At 38.7% G+C, this 27,022-nt stretch overlaps 2 protein-coding genes across 4 annotated transcripts in view; both read right to left on the bottom strand.

Moving 5' to 3' along the window:
* Positions 1-17,234, bottom strand: part of scaf8 (SR-related CTD-associated factor 8) — a 35,380-nt gene extending 18,146 nt beyond the window's left edge. The window contains exons 1-2 of the mRNA XM_078277210.1: positions 17,102-17,234; positions 15,815-15,898 (exon numbers count right to left, since the gene is read on the bottom strand). Coding sequence (XP_078133336.1) covers positions 15,815-15,898; positions 17,102-17,131 — 114 coding nt within the window. The 5' untranslated portion in view covers positions 17,132-17,234. The remainder of the gene's footprint in view (positions 1-15,814; positions 15,899-17,101) is intronic.
* A 143-nt stretch (positions 17,235-17,377) lies between these two features.
* Positions 17,378-27,022, bottom strand: part of cnksr3 (cnksr family member 3) — a 50,082-nt gene continuing 40,437 nt past the window's right edge. The window contains exons 1-11 of one of the 3 annotated variants that reach the window (XM_078276934.1): positions 24,862-24,923; positions 23,906-23,959; positions 23,362-23,401; positions 22,647-22,816; positions 21,139-21,212; positions 20,786-20,857; positions 20,606-20,670; positions 20,215-20,351; positions 19,654-20,005; positions 19,039-19,229; positions 17,378-18,898 (exon numbers count right to left, since the gene is read on the bottom strand). In XM_078276934.1, the coding sequence (XP_078133060.1) occupies positions 18,698-18,898; positions 19,039-19,229; positions 19,654-20,005; positions 20,215-20,351; positions 20,606-20,670; positions 20,786-20,857; positions 21,139-21,212; positions 22,647-22,816; positions 23,362-23,401; positions 23,906-23,929 (1,326 nt within the window). In that variant the 5' untranslated portion in view covers positions 23,930-23,959; positions 24,862-24,923 and the 3' untranslated portion in view covers positions 17,378-18,697. Of the gene's footprint in view, positions 18,899-19,038; positions 19,230-19,653; positions 20,006-20,214; positions 20,352-20,605; positions 20,671-20,785; positions 20,858-21,138; positions 21,213-22,646; positions 22,817-23,361; positions 23,402-23,905; positions 23,960-24,238; positions 24,264-24,861; positions 24,924-27,022 lie in introns of those variants that run through there. The other 2 variants (XM_078276935.1, XM_078276932.1) reach the window with 2 other exon arrangements.

Raw genomic sequence — 27,022 nt, forward strand, 5'->3', positions numbered from 1 at the left:
ATTAAAAGCTTGAGATTTACAATCAGCCAGTAGATGGAGTTAAAGTACAGGAGACAAAATGGACAGTTTATGGTTCTTCATCACAGGAACCATATAGAGGAATATGGTCTTTTAAAGTAAATAAAGTTCAAATGCCAAAGATGAAAAGTCTATCAAGGAACTAAAGGCATGCTTGCAACATATTATGTATGCCTAGGATCACATATAGGTGAGGTATTACCTTCAAAATCAAAGCTCACACTAATAAAGAGGTAGTTCTGTATGATATTGTTACAAACGCATTCTAACTGTCAAACTGCAAAGCATTTTACTAACTGTGCATATATATATATTACATTAGTGAGTAAAGTTACACATGCCATTTTGCTTTTCTAAAATGCTTTTCTCACAAACAAAAAAGCATTTGTAAAAATGTGTTTTCAGTCAGTTCTAAGGAAACCATTTTTCCAATCAATGCCATTGTAGGTCTGTGACGGTATGGGCTCTCTCTTACCGCGGTGATGCGGTTATCGTCACAGCCCTCTACTAGTGTCATAAACACATCTAAAACCCCTTGCACAGATCTCCTTAGCTGAAGCAATTATAGTAATGATAAGCTTTTAACTATGCACACTCAAGGACAACAGATTAGCTCAAACTAAAGCATTGCCAATAATCAAGAATTGCAATGCACCACTCATAAAATCAAAAAGAAACTTGTGTTTATATAGCCAATAACACTTGCCCCGCCCCCTTCAGACTATGTTGTAGTTAATATTTGTTTTACTTTATTTGCATTATATTTACAAAAAAAACTTAATCCAGCCTAGAAACCATAGAAACATCTCACTTGCTATGCCATTTAAGTCAGAGACAGCTGTGTCTATAGTAAGGCTTGCAGTGAACATTAACAGTGAGAAACTGATTTGTGTCAAAACACTATTAACAATATAATATTGGGAATGAAAGTATCAGCTGCCAACTTGCTGGAAAAAAAAGCCTTACTAAAGCCTGAAATGTTGCCACTGAAAAGATCTGACACTGAGACCAATGACTCAATACTTAATTATACACTTAATAAAGAACCCAACTCAATGACAATATAAGCAACATGAGCCTTAGAAAGTAGAAAGTAAACACATCTCAACACAAAGTGTATCAGTAGTCCCAGTAAGCCAATTACAATATTGTATTTAACACTGACCAATATTTACAGGCAAAACATGAAAGCTTGACAGTGATTACAATGTCTGCTATGACATCACGATGGTTGTCGGCCATCACTGATGGACGATGACATTGACTATCAGTCCAACTCTAATGGGGGTATAAAGACCTAACTAGGGATAGACCGATTTTATTGGCCGGGCGATATTTGCGTTTTTACGCGGCTGCTGCGTTCGCCGATAGTTTTTTCCCAGCATTATTTACAGACAGGCGTCGACAGGCAGCTCTGTGTTGCTGGAGACGCTGCAGTTCACATGCAGACCATGCACGGGTTTACATTTTTATGATGTAAATTGAGGAAGCAAAAGCAGTATCAGCTCCAAATATCGGCTCAAGAAAATCAGCAGCCCGTATCGGTCATCGGCTAAGGCTGATGGGGGGGAAAAAAAAAAAACGGTATGGGCATCGGCACTAAAAAAAATCCATATCAGTCGATCCCTAGACCTAACGTCCTGTTTGAACTGAAGACCAGAGGAAGACCAGTTGTCTCTTTGCACTTCATTAAGTTGTGGCTCTTTCACAGTAGAATGTTGGGGATAACTTTACAGGATTAGTATGGGCCAGCACAAATACCATCACCTGTAAAATGTTTAGAAGGTATAAAAAGATATATACCGCCCAAGCCTAGCTCACAACCCATCTTAGAAAATTAGCCCACAAGGTAGGTAGAATGTACAGCCATGTTTAGCTAAATAAAAGCAGGGGCAAGTTGCTGTGTCTGTGTACTGTGTGTATTTACAGGCAGGGTGCATGAAATTGGCTAAAAGGTAAGGAGGCGACTGCTGACAACACCACTGTCATGAAAAGGCCACATTATAAATTAAAATGTGACATAGAATATTTGGCAAAATGCCATAATGAAAAAAACTTCATAACAAACACTCTCGACAGAGAGCATTTTAAATAGGGGAGTAAATCACACAGGTTTGATCATGATACAATATAATTATTTGGACATATTGACAAAGTCAAATCGATATGAGACGATATCATATGCTCATTTAACACAATAGTTACATTTATATCAACTCACAAAAAGCAACTAAAATGTGATTTGACAATTTTATTGCTGAGCTCTTCCAGACATAAAAAGTATAAAGTGGGAATTTCAAAATAAAGGCGCATCTTGAAGATATGTATCGATATTTACACATTGCATCTATTATGTTGGATCACTGCTCTAGAATCAATATATGGATCCAGATCAATGTGTTGTTACACCCCTAATTCTGAAGAAAAAAAATCTATAATGAAATAAAAATAACTCCAATTAGTCTTTTATTCTGAAAATTATGAGTTTTCATAAATTCTTAAATAATCCAGTTACTTAAGTGCATGTAAAAGCACTGAGTCACAATGTAGATTATATACTGAAAAAAGTGGTGACTGATGAAGAAACAAGAGGCAAAGGTAGGTGTGTGTGTGTGTGTATATATATATATATATATATATATATATATATATATATATATATATATATATATATATATATATTATACATATACACAATTGACAGCTGCACTGACTTTATTTAGTTAAGGTCAGGAAAAGCCTAATTTCTTTCACTGAATAGCAGAATTTTCAGCCCACCATATCAGTATCACAAAGCTCGATGATATATTGATAATAATGTTATTGTAAATGTGGTCATACAGTGAAAAAAGAAATGGAAATAAAAAATTGAGATGCATCGAGAACCATGTTTTGAAATGAAATTGTTTTTGAGATTCCGAAAAAAAAAAAAAACCTTACTGTACCCTACTGGGCACAGGCATGCCTCTCTTACACAAGAAAAACACATGCTCATTCACTAGTTGCTGCAGTGTGGACCTGTCTCTGGGCAACTGATCTAGCATATTGCAGAGCCTGATTGAGTGTGCAAAGGATAAGAACTTTGCAATATGTACTCCTTAAGCCCAGTTCAGACCAAAGATTCGCAATGAGACGAAACCGTTTCAGAACGTCGCAGGGAAAAGTTGCAGCGCTCTGACCCGGCCCGTCTCAGCTCGACTCAAGCCAGCTGATGGTTTCGCTGCGACTCAGCTGGTCAAGGCGCAGAGGCTGGTTTTAGAACGTAAGGGACGTCACCAGTTTCAACAGCCAATACAGCAGTCAGCTGGTAGAGTCAGCTATAAAAATATAGAAATAAAATTATCCATAATCCATTTTATTTTTATGTTACAAACAGCTGGTCGAAATGGCGAGAGTTTTAGACGGAGCCTCAACGACCGCCCGAAAGCACGGTAACATCATATGGTCAAGCGAGATAGAGAGAGACTGAAGAGAGAGAGCGCTCAGTGCCGTTAGAACAAAGCTGTGAATCAGAGAAATAAAACGTGTTTTTGCTGATTCATCACTAGAAATGCAACTGTAGCAAGAATCTCAATATCACTAACGTTCGTTCATTCATACTGACACGAAACAAATGATATATCCAGCTACAAAAACCGAAGTACAAAGAGGCGTTGCTATGGAGATGATACATTGTCTCGTCTCGTTGCATTGGTGCTGCAGATCGGCTCGTTGCAAGAAGTTGCAAGTTTCAACTCGTCTCGTCGCAAATCTTTGGTCTGAACTGGGCTTTATTTTGAAGTATATTCAACTAATTATTATGAAAATAAGCACATTCAGCAATGTTTTTACCATTAGAAAGACAGACACATAGGCTACCTTATACAATATGTTGGTTAGGTACATTTAAGTGACTATTATGATGAGAAAAACAAATAATCTAGACAGCAGCACACGTAACAGCTGGCCAAATAACTCTAGGCACTGGTGGGATCCCTCTTCAACTAAGTGGGATTCTCCCTATTCTGAAAGTGATGTTAATGTAAAGCCTACCCAAGGCACAGCTTTCAGTTTAAACAACTAGGGATTTTAAAACGGACATTGGGTTTAAACAACTTGGCAAACCTCCTTCTACATAACTACGTGGTTAGTCTGGTAGAAGTATTGCTACACAATAATCAATAAATCCTTTATAACTAAATAAACTTTACATCTACAGGTGCTGACTCAAACAAAGAGAAACCGAGATGAGCAAAAAGGTGAACACCTTTTCAAAGCTACACAGGTGACTATGATAACAGTAACATAAGGTCTAAGTTTTGTCAGACAAGCCGACATGACCAAATGCAACATGCAGTTTATATCCATTTGAAAACTTGACTTCATTCTCAAGCTAAGTTCTGAGCTTAAGCTTTTTGTAGCCTCATCAACAGCTCAACAAATAGTACTTGATCTCTGAATGTGTATAGAAAAAGAGTCCTGAGAAGAGACTCTAATTAGGCAAAATAAGTAAAGAACATCTGTGTGGGTGTACTATAGGTGTCTAAGGGCTCGGAGGGCCACACATACATTTCTTTTCCAACTGAGATGGGCTTTAAGGACTTGGCCTTGAAACCTTGCTATATTGTGACAAAAGATATGAGTCTATTGGACCATAACACAAATGACAAGCATGTTCAAATCCATTATGTCCATTTTCAAAATTTAAAACAAACTCAACATTATTTTTCCAAACTGTGAACGGCCCTCCAAAACCCCACAGGGGTTTTAAGTTATTCTGGTTGATTAGGTCTATGCCTTGGCCAAAGGTGTGTGGTACTATGCTGAGAATTATGCGATGTTCCCAGACATCATGCACTAATAAGAATAATAAAGATGTAATATTTCTGGCCCAAAAGGTGCAGTCAGAATTGAGTTTTACTTGCTAAATTTACTTGCATGGTGTGCTGAAAAGCAGGTGGACAGAACAGCGCGAGTAGGATTGTAGGCATTAATTGCAGGAACTAGCCTGGCTAGTGGGCTCTCTACAGCAGTCCACAATGTTGGAAATGATACCGCTTTGTACCACAAACTTTGTTATTAACCTCTATCATTGTCCTTCACTCACTGCAGCATCCCTCTCTCTCTGTTCCCTGTACTATGTCGCTGAGCAGTCATATGATCAAGGACAAAACAGGCCTTTTTTTTATAGCAGACATTTTGACTTGTCACAGTAGGAAAAGGTGCTACTTATAACATTAATAATGTCTTTGTTCTACTTAAGTGTGCCGGTATAAAAGTGAGCCAGCATGCGCAACTCCCGGTCCCTGTAAATGAAGCAGCTAAATGGAGTTGAGCCATCATTCATTTCATTATTTACACCTATGCTTTTCCTACAGTGACATGACAAAATTTCCTCAGTAAAAAAGGCCTATCAATATTTTCTAAATAATGTAGTTCCCAACCCACTTCAACCCCCCCTCAAACTGGCTGGCCATTGGAGAGGTGTGCGAGTGTCAACGTACAATCAGACTGAACTCTGTACAAAGTGAAAGAGTCGGGTCAATTTGTGCCTCGATAACAGGAGAGCCAGGAAAATGACAATAAATCAGTCTGTACATGCTAATACAGTCCTGAGAAAAGGTCTAATCAGCCTAAATAAGGGGAACACCTGTGGGGATGTACAATGGGAACGCAGCACCTTTATGTTCCTATTATATTATGGACAAATGTAACAATTATTTTTAAGGGATTTTTTTCAAGAACATAGGAACTCAATGCTATTCATCTTAAATATTTAAATTGGGTGAAAATGATACAAAAATAAAATTAGAAAACTCTAGAGGAAATGTTTTTGCAGCATTAAAAAAAAAAAAAAATGTATTTACTTTGACAGACTCTGGTACATAATCATCTGGTCATTTGCACTTTCCCTCCATTTATCGCTTCACTTTCTATTACTGATAGCATACTCGGAGCTGTCCTCGCAGCGAGAGGATCTCTTTTACTGTATTGTATGTCTTAAACCTTGTGCACGAGGCACTACTTTTGGATGCACAGGAACATCAAATTCTCTGGATCTATTTGAGTGTGTCTTGAGAGCTCCAGTTAATATATTTTCAAACAGAAAATGTGAAATATCCCGTCAATCAACGATAATTGCCCTCATGTATTTAGTCAATAAAAGCCACATTGCTTTTAAAGTTTTTCCAACAAAAAGATTAAAGCAAAGGAACAGATGCCCCTCATCCCTGTTGACAGCTGATGTCATAATACTGCTGCTGGTACATGTTATAGCTGTCATTGCATGGTATAACACAGGGAACAAATAAAGTACATCTGGAAACCAATCAGAACAAACTGCATTTTATAATGGGTAAAAATGTTTGTGAGTAGAGTAATACTACCTTTTAATGTACATAGAACCTACATTTAGGTTAGTTTCACCTAATTATCGATCTGTCACATCCGACTATTTACTTATAGGCAGGGTCCGAAATTAACACCTGCCAAGCACCAAATGCCGGTAGATTTTCCGTTTGGCAAGTAAATCTTTAAAGGCTCTTATCTTTCAAGTAACTTGGGGACAGTTTTTATTGTAACAAACAAAGAAGTTTGATGGACACATGATGCCACGTTTATCAAGTATCAAGTAAGGAGTCCCTTTAATCTATACTAAATTATGAAAAAAAAAGACAACTGATGCTAGATGACCTCTCATACTTTGACACTGAAACTCAATAAAAAGCCATTTGCCAACACTAAATTTCAAAACAAAAGCCAGACACTATATCGTATTAAGTTGCTGTGAGCTGTGAATTCACCACTTCTGAACAGAGGCAGAACATAACTTAATCTCGGAGCTTCCTCCACAGCGCTGTGCAGATAGGTCTGGCAGTGCGATGCGAGACTATCTTGGAGCTGAACCGGGCAAAGACAGCCGTTTTCATCCGGCTCACCCTGGGTCCATTAATTAAGTGTGCTGCTAACTTATAACACTAATAACATTACCGTCGACAAAATACCCCCGCAAATTAAATCCATACTTCAACGTTAACTGTCAAGCCACTAAGCCACTCTGCCACCTCTGCTGAAGTGTTAAATTCGTTAATGGTAATACGAGACAAGTTCACTCCTTGACGCAGCTGCATGTCATTCCCCCTCTCTCTCCCCTTTCAAGTGTAAGCTGTCCTATGCAAATAAAGGCCTAAAATGCCCAAAAAATTATCTTAAAAGAAAGAAGAAACACTAGATAGTGAAGGCAACGCAACACAAGCTTACGGAGCAAGACCCAAACACTAAGTCCTGTCACTTACTCAATAGCGGCAGTGCCGATTCACCGTTACATCCCTAGTAATCTCTCTCTCTCATTTAAAAACCTAGTCTACTTTTTGTATTCAAATAAATTAAATAATTTTCGTTGTAAATGTCTCCTCTTTTCCCTTTCATTAAAGATATACACATTATTCTACATTTTCATTGCACCCCATAAGTTCTTTTTCAAATTTTTCAATGTGCTCCTTGGGAAAAAAGTTACCGTTAAGCCCTGTGTCTTACTATAAAAAGGTATCAAGCCAACAATAAAAAGTGACAAACCGAATTATTATAACTTCCACTGAGTGGATGTCAATGGTGGAGAGTTGTGACATTTTGACAAACTATTCAGGGAAGCAACAAGTATAAATCATTCAAGCCACATAAGACTGTTTTCACGATTGTTATTATCACAGCCTTCATCTTTCCGTTTGCAGAAAAGAGGGAAGATACATACAGTACGGACCGGACACACAGCACACAAAAAGAAAAGAGACCGCCATCTTCAGCTGAAAAGCGGTTAATAGGAACTGCGTCTGAGGTCACATATTTCAACAGACACAATATACATCTGAGTGGCACAAAGGGGTACTTAGCAAAAGATCAAGACCGCGCTCGTTTTTGGGGGATAGAACACTGAAGACCCTATAAATCAATATAATTTGACGTATTCTATGCATTTATTTCTTGTTATAGACATGTCTAAGAATTATTTTGTGACCTTGCCTGAACCTGAGGCTTCGTGATACCTTAAAGTGCTCATATTATGCTCATTTTCAGGTTCATAATTGTATTCAGAGGTTGTACCAGGATAGGTTTACATGGTTTAATTAAAAAAAAAAAAAAAAAAAACAGCTCCTCTTTTCACCCTGTGTGTTGAGCTCTCTGTTTTAGCTACAGAGTGAGGCATCTCACTTCTGTTCCATCTTTGTTGGGAGTTGCACATGCACAGTACCTAGGTAAGGACTACCAGCCAGTCAGAAGCACAGTATGAGGGCTTGCCACGCTAGCAGCTAGGCGAGCATTATAACGTGTGTTACAAAGTGATGCACGTTTGTCACGGAAGTAGGGAGTAGAATAGAGCTGTTTGGAGCAGTTTGTGAACAGTGTTTTCTGTTGGAGATGGTAAGTGCCTTTGGGCTTTTTCCCTTTGTAAACCTATAACATGCACAAAAAAGATATGACACAATAAAGGAAAGGGGGAAAAGCCAAAAAGCATAATATGAGGACTTTAAAATATATATAAATAAAAAAATAATATATATATATATATATATATATATATATATATATATATATATATATATATATATATAGAGGTTTATCACCTAACCTCACTAACCCAAACCAGTGGCTGGATATTGCTTCTCTGGACATCTATACAGGGCTCCAGACTAACTTTTTTTACTAGGAGCACTGTTTAGGGGCACAGGCAGAAAACTTAGGAGTGCAAACCTTTAATCGATCTGCAATGCAATTTTTCACATTTCCCCCATTTTAACTGTATTACTGATAAATGCTTTGGTACTAAATACAGAAACTACAATCTGCTGTCTTATTTTAGTTCACAGTCACATCTTAATTGAATGGTGCTTAACAAATGCACATTCAGAAATGTAAAAAAAAAAATAAAATACTATTACTGTCAATGTACTGTATTATTGCCTCTGCCTCAGACAGGCTCTCCTTCCCTCCTCTGTGTCTTTTTTTTTTAACACTGAAATAGCAATCATATCCAAAGAGATTAAACTTCCATGGAAAGGGGAGTATCTAACTAACATCCAGTGTGGGAAAGAAACTGTGATGAGCAAGTCAGAGATAGAGAGGAGCTCACGACACTCACACAAGCACTATTTGTTTTTACGAGGTAAATAGTTATACATTTAGCAGCCTATATGTATTTTTCTACCATAGAAGCAGTCTCCGCTCTCTGCTGTCACATTTCTACTTCTCTGTGAGGGAGCGGTATCGTAGCATGTAGCAAATGTCGACTGAAATTAGCATTAATGTAAAAATGCAAATAAATCAGTGAATGCACAGGCAATAAAGTGATATCCCGCAGTAGTGGTGTTGAAATAAAATACTCTCTTTTTGATATTGAGACAACACTGAGTAAAAATGCGGTTGATTTTGTGACGAGCTGAAACAGCACTGCCGAGGTCTATCAACAAAGCTCCACTGACTGGAAGTGCACACAAGCCGAGTTGAGACCATAAACGAAGTGGGATGAAGCGAGGATGGCTAACGCAGCATTTTCCTCGCCAATGTACGCTCTTTAGCAAACAAAATGGATGATTTCCGGCTGCGAATCACCACTCGTAAATGTATTTTGGACTGCAACATCATGATTTTCACGGAAACATGTAACAACAGTGCTGTGCAACAGCATGTGCGGACGATGAGTTTGAAGGCATGTAAGCGAGACACACAAATGTAGATCACTAATCACTCACAGACCCTCCCCTTCTCACACACATTGGCCAACTCTGGCAGACTCTCTCTCCTCCTTTTTCAACATGGAATTAAAAAAAAAGTCATAAAATTTGCAGGTCGCACATGCGCGAGTAGTTGTAAAACATATTTTGCTCAAAAAATGGTTGCAAAATATGACCATTTTGGTCACAGTCTGACGCCGTGCTATACATATTTGATTGAATCAGTATTGTTAGGCGTCAACATGTTATTACTAGCCAAGTTTTCTGTCACCTCTAGGCTGAGATTCAGTTGACAACAGTCTGATGCTACTACTACTGTATATGTAGCAGCCTCCCACTTTAATATTAGCTATCCATCAGTAGTAACTGTCACCACCATAATTTAGCGATTTACCACACTGACTGTGAATATTCATGTTCATGTATCTTATGAGCCCCCAACTAGGTGTGAAAGTCTTGGTTAAACCACTACACAACAGCTTTTTGGCATTTTCCTGTTTCTCTCCTGATGTGACAGAGCGATTCTTTCCCCCAAAAGGGAGCCTTGGCAATGACGCGATGTCTGTCTGGTCCATAGCCAAAAAATCCCAAAACATCGTTGATCAGCATTTTCGGATGTATTGTTGGTGCAACAAACCACACCAACTCTTCGGCATAGTGTTATTAAAATAAAACGGTTTGTTTAAAGTAAAACTTTGGAGATATGTTTAACTTCCTTTGTTGCCTTTTTATGCAGAATCTAAAGTCATTTGTTAGCTTGTCACTCGTGTGAGGCACAGTGAGTGAATGGGAACCACATCAGTTCTACAATATACTTTAGGATTAGGCTACATAGGTTGCATTCACTCATTCATTCAAACTGAATTTTTTTTTTTGTGTGACAGCAATAATTTATTCAGCACCTGAAAATGTGTCTTAAATACCAAAACCGGATCAGCAGATTTGACATCTTCCACTCGTTTCACAACATATATGCCAATATGAAAAACACATCCACACTGTGTGTGCAGAAGACATTAACTCTGCATCACTGCTACTCTGTCAAAACAAACATCCAGGACTTATGCACTGTGAAACATACAACCCTCAGGGAATGAAATTACCATGTTAATAAATATTGTCATATTAATGTGATACTAGCAGTGCCTTACTCTTGAATGACTTAAAAATTCCGCACAAGGTGTGTTTCATGAAGAAACCTCAAAAATAACATCCATCTTAAACCAGTCCACCCTCATAAGCCTATGCCATGTGAAATAAAGTGTATATATGTGCTATCCGTTGTGTGGAGGATTAATGCTGAATTACTGAAACTGTGTGTTCAGTGATGAAGCAGCACTTTAAAAGAATTTGGATCCAAACGTCAACATTTTATAAATCACCAATGGCAACTTGTCCATTTGCATCCTCACAACTCCTGAATTTAAACCCAGCACCAACTAATGAATGCTCAAGCTCCATCAGTATGCAGTATGAAGCGACTGAGGAAATGTTCTGACTTCAAGAAAGTAAGGTGCATCAATTAGACCACAACACAAATTTTGTCATGAGACAAAAGAAGAAGAATGAACAAGACTGCACCTTCAACTTCCAACACAATCAGAGCATAAAGCCAACATCGACCAATGCATGATAACCAGAGGGGGAGTATAGCCCACAGTGGCAACAGCAAACCCCCCGCTTGTCTGGGTGTGTGCGAGCAAATTAGGTTTTAAATTATTTTAGTCTTCTTCCATCTTCCTTGTGAAACAACCCATACTCCTACCTAAGCTGGTTAGGGATTTTCTTATCTCTTTGTAACTCTCTCCACCCCATCCTCCTGCTTCACTTTCAGTGCTTTGGGGGAGCTGGGAGAGCTGCTGAGGGAAGGGGAAACGGGTGTTATTTACAAGCAACATAAGGCACAGTAACACCAAAAGCACATCAGTTCCTTTAGAAGCAAGAGTACAAACAGGACAAGGAAACAAATTATCAGAGTTATCGTTAAAGACTGGTGTCCTGGACTTGTGCTGTCAGGCCTTGACATCTTCAATTAATTCACATAATAAATAAATAATTCACATAAAGTATTAATAATAAAAAAATATGATATACTTTCGTTAAGCAAAATGTCTTCACTCTCAGCCTGCATCGCTTTAGCATCTCAGAAGAAAATGCTGAGTAGTTTTGCATTTGAGGTGAACTATAACCACAGACGGTCATAGGGACTTGGTCAGTGTTCGTTGATCAGCCTTTTCTCTGACAGGCTTTTAATAGGCCCAGGTTTTAGGAAACCAGCCATTAGTGTAATGTAGTGTCAACAAAGGGGACAAATTACAGAGAGGGTCTTTTTGGCAAAATAGAGACAAATCTTGATTTAAAAAGGAAAATTGACTGTAATCTTTTAAAAATCACATATATAAAACTAAATAAAAAAAGGAAGCAGGATTTCATTAAGATAGTTTTTATTGCAGGTGAGTGCAATATTAGAAGATCTTATGATGTGGGCCTCTATTAAAATCACTATCCTTTTAAACAAACCCTAGTTATGTCACTGTTTAGGAAAAATGTTTCTATGTGCCTACAAATGATCGAGTTATGGCTCATACATTGGTGTGTGTGGTTACTGACTCCATGTAATTGTGTCTCACATTTCTGTGTTAACTACTGAGAATTTTAGACAGGAAATAAAAAGGTGAAGCAACCAAAATATTAAAATCTACCTTCGACAGGTGATCCTTGGACAACTATTATTAAGAAAGTAGAGCAGCACTTTTGAGTTTTTTGGTTTAATCTAACGTAGAAATTGGTTCCTCAGTTGGGTAGCATTTTCAGACCATTAGCAAGATTCAAAAGGGCAGACCATTGACTAGCAACTACATTTTTAGGATCTTTGAAACATTATTACTCATTAACACAACATTCAAACCATAAACTGATGACTGGGTTTTTTTTCCATTTGTTGTTATTCTATAAGAAGCAGCCATTGCCAATGATGGTAAGGCTGTCTACAAAAGGCGCGTTTCAGCAGCTGTCCACACAGGTCACGTAATGGCTCGATTTACATGCGTATCCATGACCCCAAGGGTCTTCTAAGGCTTCAAGTCCAGTTTCTTCTATTTTACTAGCGTAACTACAGAGTGCTACCAAAACATGGCTGACCACACAGCAGTGACTGAAGCCCCTGACACACTAACCCGACGGCCGACTGTTGCAGTTGGACTGATCAGTCGGCTCCCCAAGGTCCAAAAAGTGCCTCAGAACACACCGAAGCGACGCCGACTTGAGCGTGTAATACGTCTCCATAACAGCAGGCAGCGCTAATCTGTATTGTCAACCGGGCATAATGGCGGCTCGTTCAGAATACGATCTCATATTTTACGAAGATAGTTCACCGAAACGTGTTTCTGTAAAAAATTTAAGCGAGAAATAGGCCATGCAGTTACTGAATCTGTCTTAATTTCAGATTGACATTTGTCAGATTTTGAGAGGCTTGGTCACGCTCATCCCGCTCGTCCTTTCTGGGTTAGCACTCCACCAATCAGATTGGTCATGGAGTCCAAATGCCCGCCCTCCGACGCAACATGTCAGGTCAGCAAAAACGAAGGCTGACAGCTCCTCGGACGGACGATGGCACGGAACACACCGAACAGACTCGAGTCACTGACCTCGCCAGACTGTCGGACGGCCGATTATCGGGTTGGTGTGTCACTCCCTTGAGTGTGTCCAATGTAGACACTGGCAGAGGACTGAAGCTGCTGCTCTGTAGACACGTAGTTAAAATACTTGCAAATTAACGGGTGAAAAGCATCTAGTCATACCGTTCCAGTTTAAAATATTTTTACCACCAAATGGTAGCAGTCACATGTACAATTAATTCCACTGTTATTCTTTTGTCTATGTTGATACAATTGGCCATTGTGAAATCAACCAATCAGCTCGAACATAAAATTGAGCCTCTAACATGGCTTCCAATCAGAGCAGTAGCTCACGTCAAACTCATTCGAAACAATGTGTTCAAACATTAGAAAGAAGCACTGAGATTTGACATGTCACAGTAGGAAAAGCACAGGTGAAATCAATTTAGCCACTTGGTTTCAGGGTCCTGGTATTGTGCATGCTGGCTCACTGTCACCCTGTCCTGACCTAGTTAGACACTTCAGCAATTGCTGCGATCTATTCATGGTATTAAAAACATCTGTGCTTTTCTTACAATGAATAGTCAAAATGTCTGCTGTGAAAATGGCCTTTTGCTATAACTAAAGCTAAGGGATTTATACTTGTGGTGCAAAATAATAATGCCATTTAATGCAAGTTCAAATTTCCTTTTGGCATCATCCACTTTAGTTTATTTCTGATTTTCTACAACAGCATAGCTTACAAAAGATTTTTGTGCAGCAGCAGACTCTTAAGTGCCAAATGTTAGATCTTCCAGCATGTGAATATGCCAGACTTTTCAGAGTGATCTGAGCCTTCAACTGCATCACGATGCACTGATAAGGCAACACGCCATAGTTAATATGAAGTCCCACAGGATCTCAATCCTGCTGCAGCCCCTCTACCTAATACCCCCAACGCATATTATCTGAGGTAAGCAAAATTTGTTGTTAGTCCAGTTGTATGAAACACTGTTTGTGCAGCGCCAACATGATGGGCTATTCTCATTGTACGGCATAGTATAGGGCTGGGTGATTAATCACATTTTATTTTTAATTATGATTTTGGCTTCCAACGATTATGAAAACAAGACAATTGAGATAAAACTATTGTGTCGCATTCAGTTTCACAATGATGTACTCGTTTTGTCTTGCATTATAAATAGTTTTTATAATTTCGCATTTCTCTCTTTTTTCCAATTGAATCATATTTGAAGTTCTAGAAAATCCACTGTAAAGTTCAATAATTGCATGATGTTTCCAAAGTCAAAGAGTAATCGTGTTAAATAATCGTGATCTTAAAACTGACTAAAATAATCGTGCTTATGATTTTCGCCATAATCGAGCAGCCCTAGCATATTATGGGTGTCCCATATGGAACTTGAGTATTGAGAAAAACATACAGTACATAGACTAACATGCATCATGCTTACATGTTTGGCTTCCTTGCTCGTTTTGCCTCTGATCTAAATTCCTTCCACTAACCCAACAACGCTTTCTCACTGCCTGCCTTATTTGTAAACCTACTATCTACATGCTGGTGTGACATGAGTTTCAGTCTCAAGGCTTCACATAAAACAAAGAGGTATTTGAAGAACAACAGATGCATTTGTACTACTTTTAGGTTATGCAATCAGTGAATGAGAAAGTGTGTCCAAACTTTTGACTGGTACTGTATTTGTGAAAGGAAATAGTCATCAATACTTGATGTGTTGTTAAACGAGCCCTTCACAGTCTCTTACGAGGCTGCATTATTTAGCTGTTATTAAAAAAAAAAACTGAATTATTATTTCCTAGATATTGTACACAAGTATTCACAAGGATAAAATTGTCAAAAACAATGCACTAGGTTATGTGGATGAGTTTATCTGAGCTGACATAGATTTATAATGGATCAAATCATTGCGATAAGGAGATCAGCAGCTTGTAAAGTACTATGAGGGCATACCGCCACTAGCATAATAATTTTAGTGTTGTATAATTGACATCACCCCACAGAGTCTACATTTGCATTTTTATCTTTGTTTCCATGTTAGCTTGAGTTTAGTATTTTGTATTTCAGCAACTACAAATTGGCCGTTATAAAAGGTAGTATTTAGATGTTGTTTGAATGATGTTTAAAAAACCTTGTGACATATGGTAATGCAGTTTGTGGCTTAAACGCGTTCTTTGTTGGGAATAAAATGGCAATATCTGTTTAACATTTTGCTTACTGTCTTCTAATTTATTACACAAAAACAGAAATGGATGCCTTTACTGTCTTACTACATACTGAAAAAAAGTTGTGAACCTGCTTTTTCTCTCGAGTAATTTTACCTAGGTTTAAACATGAAAACTAGAAAAATAATGCCCATAGCTGGATGGTTATGCATATATATTTTTCTTAACTTAATAATTTGAGAGCATTTCTTTATTCCCTATTACCTGCCTCATCCTTTAACACTACATACTTACTTTTATAGCTTTGATTCCAGACTTGGTGATCTGGGTCATCTTGGCCTTGGAGATTGGCGGCTTGTACTCGTTCAATGAGTACAGCTGAAAAATGAAATGAGACAACAGAGAACATATTTTGTCATTAAATGTTACTAGTAAAATGTTCTGTTAATAGTCTTTAAACGACTAACAGTTATATGAACAAGCAGTAGTCCAAAGCATCATGCCTCTAGTCTGCAAGCTAGAAAGAAACGCAACCTGACGTCACGCTGCAGTGGCCAATAACGTAACCGCCAATCAGACTTGGCAATCTGTTTTGAGGCGGTGTGAGAGTCTCATACAGTTAACAGTAAACATCACTGTCTCTATCGCTGCCAATAGAGAGTTTAAAAAAACATCACGGTAAAAAAAATTATATACAGGCACTTCACTGTCAATGCGTTTGTGTAACAGCTGATTGTTTCCTAAAACAAGCTCCAGCACAAAGCACAGTCGCAGATCTTGTTTCTTTCTCTGTGAAATTAAGCTGCCTTCAAGTGCGTTCGGAAATATCGATCACATAAAATGATCTGACGGAAAACATTAATTGTGAAATTATACGTTACTTGTCCTAGCTAGCTAGCTACATTGGGGGGTTAAAGAACACAACAGGACGTCACACAAACTTAATTGATCCTCCCACCGCTGCACAAGCCTGCGGCGAATCGCCGGATCGAGCTTGAATGAACACTTAAGTCTATTGGCATAATAACGTTTGTCAATGACGACAAATGGGTGCGCTAGCGCGACTAGCACTAGCTTAGCTCAAATAAGGTTAGTTTTATATTCTGTGCAACAGTTACGTTACACTAGGAAGCTAACGCTAATTCGGCTAGAATTGCATGGAAATAATTATTTGGCAAAAAGGCAGTGACTGCGAAGTATTTTACCCACGTCCATATTAGCTAGTTAGCTCACCAAGTTATCTCGCAACTGAGGCGGTTTTGCTAACTTGTAGCTAGCTTACGTTAGCTAGCTAGCTAGTTAGTTACCGTTAGCACCAGTCTGTGGAAAATATTTGCTCATAGACTTGCAACCAAACACGAGATGTGTTAAATAGAATCTCTTAACAGTACAGTCAACATGAATTAGACACAGAATAATTAAACGTTGTCGCTGTATTGTTGTGCAGACAGCGGCCTTGTGTGAGACTACCCTCCTCTCCTATTTGATGCTAAAGTTAGCATACTAGCTACCGCAAATGTGAATAAGACAACATTTTCTACTATCAATGTGTTCAGAATTGTGCAAGGGTTTCAAACAAACCTCATTGTTAAAGTGTTTGACGGCCTCCATAGTTTTGTTCGCAGTTGACTGTAAATATTTACAGATATCTCCTCAATAACCGGTTAGAGACATGCATGCTCGACGTGTAGTGAGATGGAGGAGACTGCCAATATGGCGCATAACCTCAATAGGAAATCTGCAGAGAGACCGACGACTCCTAGCGTCAGTTTCGGGACACTACAAATAGTACCAAAATGTCTACACAAACACATCTCATCTTTGGTGACATTGACCACATAAATAAAGTGGAAAATGTTCATTCTTGAGAAAACACTTTATTTCCCTGTATACAAACAAGCACACTGACTTTCAGAATCGATATCAAAGATATTTAACATCACACATCCATGTACAAATATTTACACCAAGTTAAAATTTAACATGCACAAACATAATTCAGCTTGGTTGAGCCTCTACCAGTAGGTGTTGATGTCAGATGACCCTGCTGGCCATTCCTAAACATGTTGCTTTCTGGAGCTGTGGCTGTGCTCCAGTGTGCACAGTCACATTATGCCTGATGTCTGTATCTGAATGACCTCATAATTATCTGCTTATGTGGGTCTGTTGACCTTGTTTATTAGGGCCTGGGGTGGTCTGCCTTCAGGAACAATATTAGATTTTTTTCCCTGAGAATTATCCACCATGCATCCTGTGTATAAATGCAAACGAATACTGCTACATCCTGCCTTAGGTCCAATAGCCTGCATACCATTGTTTATTAATAAAGTATTTTTCACATTTGCAATAACATTTTAATTAAGTTGTCTGTTACTGTCAGTGCTTGTTGTCAAAAACGTACAAAGCATGTTTGCATTAAGGTTGGAATTCATCATCTAAAAATAGTATGCTTTGGTTAAGTAGAATACATAATTACATAGCATTTTCTTCTGAAACTGATGTGATTTCGTATGTCTTGGCTTTAAATGACATTGCAGTAACAATGATTTGACACTTTTGACTCTTAAAATTAAAATCTGAAATTATCATGACTTGTGACCAACATTTATTCAGTTAGTGCATGGCCTGGTGTTCAGTTTGGAAAGTCTTAATGATGTAGTATGATGAAGCATGATGATATAATTTCTTGGCTGAACAAACACACCAATCATTCAAAACAGTTGCTGTAAAAAACGTGTAACAGGCAGTGATGGTGCATGGCACCAATAATTGACTGAAAACAGTTTAAATGTGTTCACTGATTAAATCAGATCAATCAAGTAGATGGAAACTACTATAATATATAAACTATATATACTCCATCATTCCAAATATTAAAACAATTTATGCATAGATTTATAAAATTACAACATAAAACAATCACTTGTAAAATTTGATCTTACAAAACAAACAGTAAAAGTAATACTAAGACACATTTCACATTTTAATGTGACCTGCTAATCATATAATGTCTGCATCATCTCCATTTAGGAACTAAAAACACTCTTCTTCATTGATCCAGTTACTTGTTGAATAGCTGATATGGAACAGTAGTCTCAATTGAAAACAGCAGTGGGTGTGTCCAAAGTGTGTAAATGTAAAGGTCCTCCAAGTCCAGACACCAGTCATGAGAAGTCTTTATAAACTGGTCTCAACCACTGGAGCAGCAATGACTGATGCTGCAGCTTTTGTGGCCTTTGATGCCACCTGCTGGTCCTGTTTAACACAGATCTCCTGCACTAATGGTACATTGGCCTCCTTCCACTCTCTGAACTTGCCTGAGGTAAGCCCCGGGTCCGACAACACCTGCTCTATTGCCTGTAGGTCTGCCTCTTTTGACTGCAGCAGAAAAGAAGAGAGAAAAATGTTATAATTGCAGCTCTCCAAATCTAAAGACTCACCATACTTGTGCAATTCACACACTAGATGTACTGTAACCGTGTAGTATAAAATAAAAAGTGGAAAAACAAAATATGTACCTTTAATGTGCTGTTCAGAGTCCTGATAAGGTGCAATTTATCATTGACAGTGTTGTTTTTACAGCGTTTTATGAAGGAGGCCCTAAATTCCCTTTTCGTGGATGGTTTACGATCTCCTATTGGCGAGAGGCTGGCCTCTTTTAGACGAATATACAGCTTCTCCATCTCATCTGAACTGTTCCCATGACCCCCTGCAACAAGATTAGGTAATATTGTATCATCACCATACACATAACAAAGATTTCATTGAGTAACTACATGTTCTGCAGGGATGAAAGGTTCCTCAAGTCACAGAGACAGCAACATGCATTGGTGCCTGATCAAAAATATAACACTGCTTAACAAAACACAGATAGGTCACAGACAAAGGAGACAGGGTACAACATATATTAAATATAATAAAATGTGCCAGCAAATGCATTAACTGACATATCTTCCTTTGAGCAAAGATTTTAACCAGTTTTAAAAAAAACAGGAAATGCTCTCTGCTATCATGTTTCCTTACGAGTGGAAATGATAAAGCAGATATTATTATTTGCAGTCTCCTTTATTTAAAATGAAAGTTTGATCAAACACAAAACAACTGCCAATCAAAGGAGTAAAATAAAGTCTCACCTTCATTTTTAGCACCTGAACCAACCTCCTGTGACTCCCCCTCCGCAGCAGGGCTTTCCTCACTGGATCCCGCTTCCGGAGGGTCCGGGTGAGGCGAGCTCTCCAACGCCTGGGGGTCATCCTCGTCTTCCGTTTCCTCCTGCGGAGGTCGATGTGAGTGTATTTGAACTGAGCACACCACTGCTGTTTCCCCAGTGGGAGGGGATGCCTGCGAGACCAGGTCCAACCAGGACTGCCGGTGCTTGGCGAGCGAGGAGGTGGAGCTCTGTGATGTCATCGTACTGACGGGAGACGAGAGCGAACCGTTGGCTTCGCTGGGGACTGCGGAGGAGTAGGGGGGTGGAAGGGTACCCTGAAAGACAAATGCACTATGGTCAGACATAATACTGCACCATAAATTAACAAAAAAGGGTTTTGTTCAGTCGAATACGGCAGTTTTATTACATATGGAAAGAAAGAAATCGTGTGCATTTTAAAACCAAATGACCAGCTCCGCAAGAATAAACACAGATGTGACTGATGGTGCGGTGGTCGACTGTTTGTAGAACAGACATGACTGACCTGATGTGTGCTTCCAGGTGGACCGGACGCATCCACGGAGTCCCGCAGGGTTTGTTCAGAGTATGGTGGAGGGGGAATCTCTGTGCTTTCAGCTTCTTCATGGTCACTGGCTTCACTATAACACTCTGCATGGGACACTGGGACACACACACACACACACACACACAATATATATAACAATATATAACATAACACATACAACCAGAATCTAGAAGAAGATATTTAACTTTAGAATCAATCTAAGCAGAGAAACTGAACTCTCATGAAATCATTCCAAAAACCAATCCCATTAAATTAAAAAAAAGCATTTTTTTTGTCAAGCTAAGAACAGGGCTGCTTTCTTAGTTATAGATGTATTAGTTATACATTTCTGATTGACGTGGATGCTCACCGACGGCAGTGTTTCTTTCTGTTGGCTCATAGTGAATGGCGGCTAGCCCAAGCTTATTCAACCATCTGAAAAAGAAAACGAACCTTCAACTCAATAACATTTGACAGAACAAGACAAAGACTTTTTTCAAAAAACACCCTTCGAGAAATAGATACAATGTTGTACTTTCATGTGACTTACAAGTTCATCTCCTCGTGGGTCTCAGCAGCAAAATAAAACATCATGACGTGTGGGTGGCACGCTTTGAACGCACTGCGTGAGGAAAAGTAAACAGAAAGCAGTTAAGACAGAATGAGAAAAGGACTCTACTGGAATTTATGTAAACTTTGAGTTAAACTATGTTTATTCTACATAATTGACCATTTTTTAGATTGTTTCAAGACTATACTGTTCCTTTCACTGTGTTTGGGAGAAATTTCTATGTCATTAAAGTCCCACATCAGATGTAGTTCCTTTTTTAATTCAAACCACTGGTGGTGTGTCTTATCTGATTATCTGATTGAGATGAACCAGAAACTAAACTATGAGCTTACTGTTTCTTCTTGCACTCTATGGCTCTGTCGATCATGAAGTTGGCGAGGTCAATGTAGCCTTCAGCCTTTTCTGCCTGCAACGCATAGATTAAACAACAGTGTTACAAACAAAAGGATGATGTCAAACCACTTCCTGACAATGACACTTACAGTTGTATTGCAGTAGGCTACTTCTTCTATTTTGTCCTGTCATGTGAAGGTGAGAGTAGATCTGATTGAGGTCATCGTTCCAGTAAATCAAGCTCGTCAGTTATATGTATGCCTTTATCAGAGTCTGAAGGGCTATTAGTGTGACACCGTCGCATTCAGGAAACACAGTGACACTGCTTGGCAGCTCCTGCAGTGACCGGCTGGCAGGGAGACAGCTGTGATAGAAACAAGTATGACTCATCTGTAGCCGCAGCCTCTGATGCGTCACACTGTACTTCTGTGACTCCAAAAGTGAAAATATAAAGTGTTGCTGTTTTAAGATTCAGCTTCATTTGGTTTTTGTTCTATTTCGCAAAAATAACTACTGTAACGCAAAAAACTATTTTCTTAAAAAGTACTAAGAATGAAATGACATTGGATCGGATTACAAATGGATGGATCTGGGTCTACAGTTTTTTTAATTGTTGCTTAAAAATGTGCAAATGTTTCACTGCAGTACTTCATACATATGTAAATGTCCTGAGTTTCATTTTGAACATATTGATGTGACATTGTTGATGGAAAAAAAAAAAAAAATGTAAACCACATTTTCTTTAAGTCTTTCTTTCAGAACCTTGTATAGAGAAACATATTTCCTCTACTAAAAATATCTCCCTTGCCAACATTTTTAATAAAAAAAAAAAAAAAAAAAACAAACGTATTTGGTTTAAATGCATTTCATTGCTTACGTCATCAAACAGCAAACAGAAGTGAATTATAACCATTGTGACAAGAGTTACTGAACTAAACACAGTTTAAACCGGTTTCTTTTTCCTGCTACATTGCAATACCCCTATTGTTTTCCAAAAACGATTACAAAAATATTATTAACACACACCACATCTGCTGCTGAAGATAGTCTCCTAGAAATGCACTTACATACATTTACTCCTGTCTGAAATGTTTGCTAAAAACAACAAAATAAGTGTATTGTTTACTTGTTTTCTTAAAGCACAGCATAGAGAGAGGGAGAAAGAATATGTCAGAGCATTTCACAGCCTGAGGTAAAACCTACATTTTACGTAAAAACCAGCGGAATAACAATTTGATTATAATATACTACAAAGTATGGTGCCAAACAGTACCAATTAAGTACATTTGAATTTGAGAGAGACAGAGAGCTTGAGAGTTTGCACAAGTGAGCAAATCGGAGAGAGGACTTTACTTTATTGGCATTTATTTTGAGTAATTCTGTGTAGCTCAGGGTTTGCAGAACTACAGTTGCTAACTTACGTTTCTGTGAACAGTGATGAGCTTTGACAGCAGTTGGACATGTGTGCATCATAAATGGGTCCTGATGAAATGGGTGTTTTACTCACCAGCTGGTTGTTGTACCAGTAGAGAGCCGTCTTCTTCAGCACAAACCAGTACTTCTTCCATTTGATACCCAGGAAGCCTTTGCTCTCTTTCTTTCTGTACAGCCAGCCCTGGTGGTCTGGTTGACCCAGCTCTTTGACAGAGATTCGTCTTCTGCTCATTGTACCATTGCCTGTGCACAGAAAACACATGCACATGAATGCACTGAGACCTCCTCCCTTTTGTCCACAGAGAAGCAAAGCCACAGTTAAGCGAAAGTATAGCATTAGAGGAAACAAGAAGTTGCAGAGTCTAAAATCCTAAACACAAACAGCCCAAACTTTTCCATTTGAGACAAAATAGGCCAGTGCGTTTGGTCAATAACCAAATTAAAAAAATAACTAAAAATAACACTGAACAAACCCACACAGCATCCACATTTCAAAAGGTGCTATTCCACATTCAGCCTACCTGTTCCAGTTATGAATCAGTCTGGCGTAATGATTACTGATAACAACATAAAAACCACAACTCGATTTGGCTTCTAAGAAGAATCCAAGGCATTGTCACAGAGAGCCAAAATAGGGAAGAACTGAAGTGAACGTAACTGAGCATTGTCTAAAGCCCTCTGCACACACCAATTGCCCTGCCACTTCACACACGCCCACAGAGGGTCCAAATTACAGTTGAGGGCACACACAGAGACTACGTGACGAGAGCTTAACGGTGACAACTTACCTCCTTGGGTCTTCTTCTTGGATTTGTGTCGGAGGGAGACCTTTTTGGAGGAGAGCAGAGGAGCCAAACGTTAGGTCAGAGGCAGTAGAGGAGAGGAACACATTAGCTCTTCTCCAGACCCCACAGCTGAGAAGAAGAGGCTGTCTGGAACATCCTGTTTCTCATATAGTGTCACATGCATTTTCTCTCTGCTGTTCTTTCTATCTCTCCACATTAACACACCCCCACGCTGCTCTCTAACATCCTCCTCTGTGACTTGACTTTCTGTCTTTTGCTTTGTCTCTCTCTGCTCTACTTTTCTCTTAACTTTCAAATAAATAATTTTAACTAAAACCCAAAGATAAACCAAACTAGACAATAACCAGCTAAGCATCCGGTGGATTATAAACCCTTGGTGCTATAAATACTTAACTTTGTCATCATAAAATAGGAGAAGCAGAAGTAATTCCCCCATTAAAAAGGATAGCAGGGTTTGTATTTAATCGATTGTGAGAACAAGGCAACATCGGCCTGTGTCAGACACAAAAAAGGAAGAAACACTTACAGGGTTGTAGTCATCGGCAGCCATTGAAGGGGGCACTGATATGGGGAAGGCAGCCTGTTGATAGAAACCAAAAGTTACACCTTATCCACAGATGCATAGGTTGACAGTATTACTTCCCACAGATAAATGAGAGGAAAGTCCTCATCAATTATTTACCCGAACATGACAAGCGGAAGTGACCTCATGGGCAGACAGCAAAGACAATGTTTCAGTTTTTTTCAGAGTGAAAAAAGTGTGTAGAAAAAGTGAGTAGAAAAAGCAGAAATACTGTCTGAAATGAGTCAGAAAAAAGGTTGAAAACTTAAAAGGTCACTGCTCATGAACAGCACTTACTCACAGCTAGTGGCACAATTGCCACTCTCGGCAATTCAGCGTATGACACATACCCACCTACACTACCTAAAAGAACTGACGATTAAAAAGCTTCTTTGCAGTATCACATTTAACAAAACATCGTTTTTTAGCAGTGTCACGCACAATGCAATGTCTCAATGACCAGTGACATGAAGGGTATTGAGAAATTGTTGCCATTATGGACTAACTTCCTCTGCATACTTAAGTTCCTTATTTGTAAAGTGACAAAGCTTCCTAAGAGAGACAGATGGAATATCACAGACACACAATATCAAACATTTAACTTGCCATAATACAATACAGCAAAAATCTGGGTATAATTTCACAGAAATGAAGAATTTCACCCACCCATTATACTTCTGTGATTTGACATATCTCCCCCAAAGAGTCTATTTATCATACAACCTAGATATGATACCTTGTCAGATTGAGTGCTATACAATAAAAACAGCCTTGAGGTCAGGACATGTAAAAGCACAGGTCTGGTCACAGGCTCCCGAGTTCAAGTTGTGCTGCAGTTGTTGGCATTCAATCACTCACCACAAACTTAATCTACAAATGTCCACAGTGACAACAATAAAAGAAGAGAGGAAGACACATACCTGGTACTTTAAAACTTCACTAATTGGTCAAAACACCACACACAGCTACAGTATTGTATCCTCGTATCTAAAACTAAACCGTTGTGTGTCTGTCTTGCACAACACAAATGCATCACAGTTTGTTTTCCGGGTTAACTAGCTAGATGATGATCGCCACAGAAACCACAGCACAAGTCTACTTACCGTGAGGGTGTGAGGGTGTGTGTGGGTGTGTGGGTGTGTGTGTTAAGTAACTTTAAGTTACAGATTTCCAGTTTCAATTTGTAAATGTGAAAGGTTATGTGTAAGTTCCTGTTGGAACAGTTTTTGCAGTTGTGAAAGTGTATTTTTAGTTCTGAGATCCATGGATACTGAACAAATGAACCGGATATTTCTAACTCTAGTCAGTTGGCAGCTATCTGCTAACCACATATACCTAACTGTTTTCTTTTTTCCCCCTTCAATGATACCACAATATAGTTAGCTTTACAGAACGAGTAGTAGGTAAGAACCGAAGCATCACATTTTTAGGTTGTGAATGTGAATACAAAAAAGTAAATACATTTCACAAATTTAAAAATGGGTAAAAGGTGTGTAATAAAATATAACAGCTGACGTTAAGACATTACCAGGTTGCATCGTAGGTTCATTTTAAGTAGCCTATATTTTTAAAACCAAAAACACGTTATTTTTTTAAATAAGTTAATGTAGGCCCAAAAGTATTTCTAAAAAAAACAAAAAAAAAGAAAATAATTGAATCTTTAAATGAACCATTCAAACGGCACTTAAAATACCTGTCATTAACATTCAAATGCAATTTTGCCGGAGATAAATGCGAGTAAAAAACAACAACCTTAAACCCGTAAAAAATAGCCTGTAGTCTGGTCAGTCCCGTCATGTCAAACACATACGTTTTTTTCCAGCGGCCTAGCTAGCCAAAAACATCGCCTGTGAGCAAATGAATTAGTTTCGGACATTTTAACAAAGTATATAATGTTACTGTACCTGCCAGCATAACCTGAACGACTGTAAACTGGTCCGAAAGCTCTGCTCAAAGTCTGCCCAAACATTGGCGGGCATGTCGGAAAAGGACAACGAAGAAATTCAAAGAAAGCTCGGCTGGTTTCAGGTGAGTTCAGGACCTCTTTGGGTGTTACCCTCTTTCTTCACCTGAAAGGGGGTAACACCCAAATTCCATTTCGAGAGACAGGAATTGTGAGGGCACTTTTATTTTTATTTATTTTATTTTTTAAATGTAAACGCAGCAACAACTTTTGACCTAATTAATTAATTAATAGTTTAGCTCAGGAAGTCCTCGCAGTTCCTACCCATGGCCACTAGGTGTCGCTAAGGTACCGCTATGTAACAGACTTTTGAGCCACCAAAACAATGGCAAAAACTTAACATTCAGGGCATATACTGCAGAGCTATAGCACATGCAATGTAGTGGCGAATACATTTAGGATTAACTTTTTGTTTTACTCTTTAAAAACTAATTATTTGTGTTCCATTCACAGAGTGACTAATAATGACTGCACCTACTGAATAAGTCTAATGTCACGTATCACTACTGTAGAGTGTTAAGGCCAGGACCCAGCTGGATGGGTGCTACAAAACTTTTCTTTTCTTTAATTGCTTTGAGACAAATTCACAAAATACACTATGGTTTCCTCTAGAAATAAGAAAAAAAATAAGTGTTTCACATTTAAGAGTCCACTCATGGCCCTGGGAGGCTGTGGCCTGGCTATCAACACCCTTCGCTGGGTTTGTAGCCATAACATCAGTGCTCAAGCTGTATCTGTGCAGAAGCCTGGATGTTCTGGTTCTATGTTGGCCTGTGCTGGGATGGTGGTAAACCAGCAGACACATTCTTGAGTCCTGCATTATTATAGTCTCCAATTCATGTCTGCTTAAATAGACAAGGGCCTCTTCTCTCTTTCCACTTGCTATTGCACTGCAGCGAGTGGAATGAAGAGACCCCCCTCCCTTTATATCTCTCACATTCTCACACTGTAGCTTCCTCTCTGCCTCCCCTCCCATTTGTCACCCTATCGTTCACATTCATATCAGTAACTCCCTTGTGTTACCCCTAAACCACCAAAAGCCTCCCCTTTAAAGTTTCAATTAAAGTTGTTGAATTAAATAAAGGATTTCAACACAATTCACACTCTTCTTGTTTCTG

The sequence above is a fragment of the Sander vitreus genome, chromosome 20, assembly GCF_031162955.1.
Source record: "Sander vitreus isolate 19-12246 chromosome 20, sanVit1, whole genome shotgun sequence".
Classification (NCBI taxonomy): domain Eukaryota; kingdom Metazoa; phylum Chordata; class Actinopteri; order Perciformes; family Percidae; genus Sander; species Sander vitreus.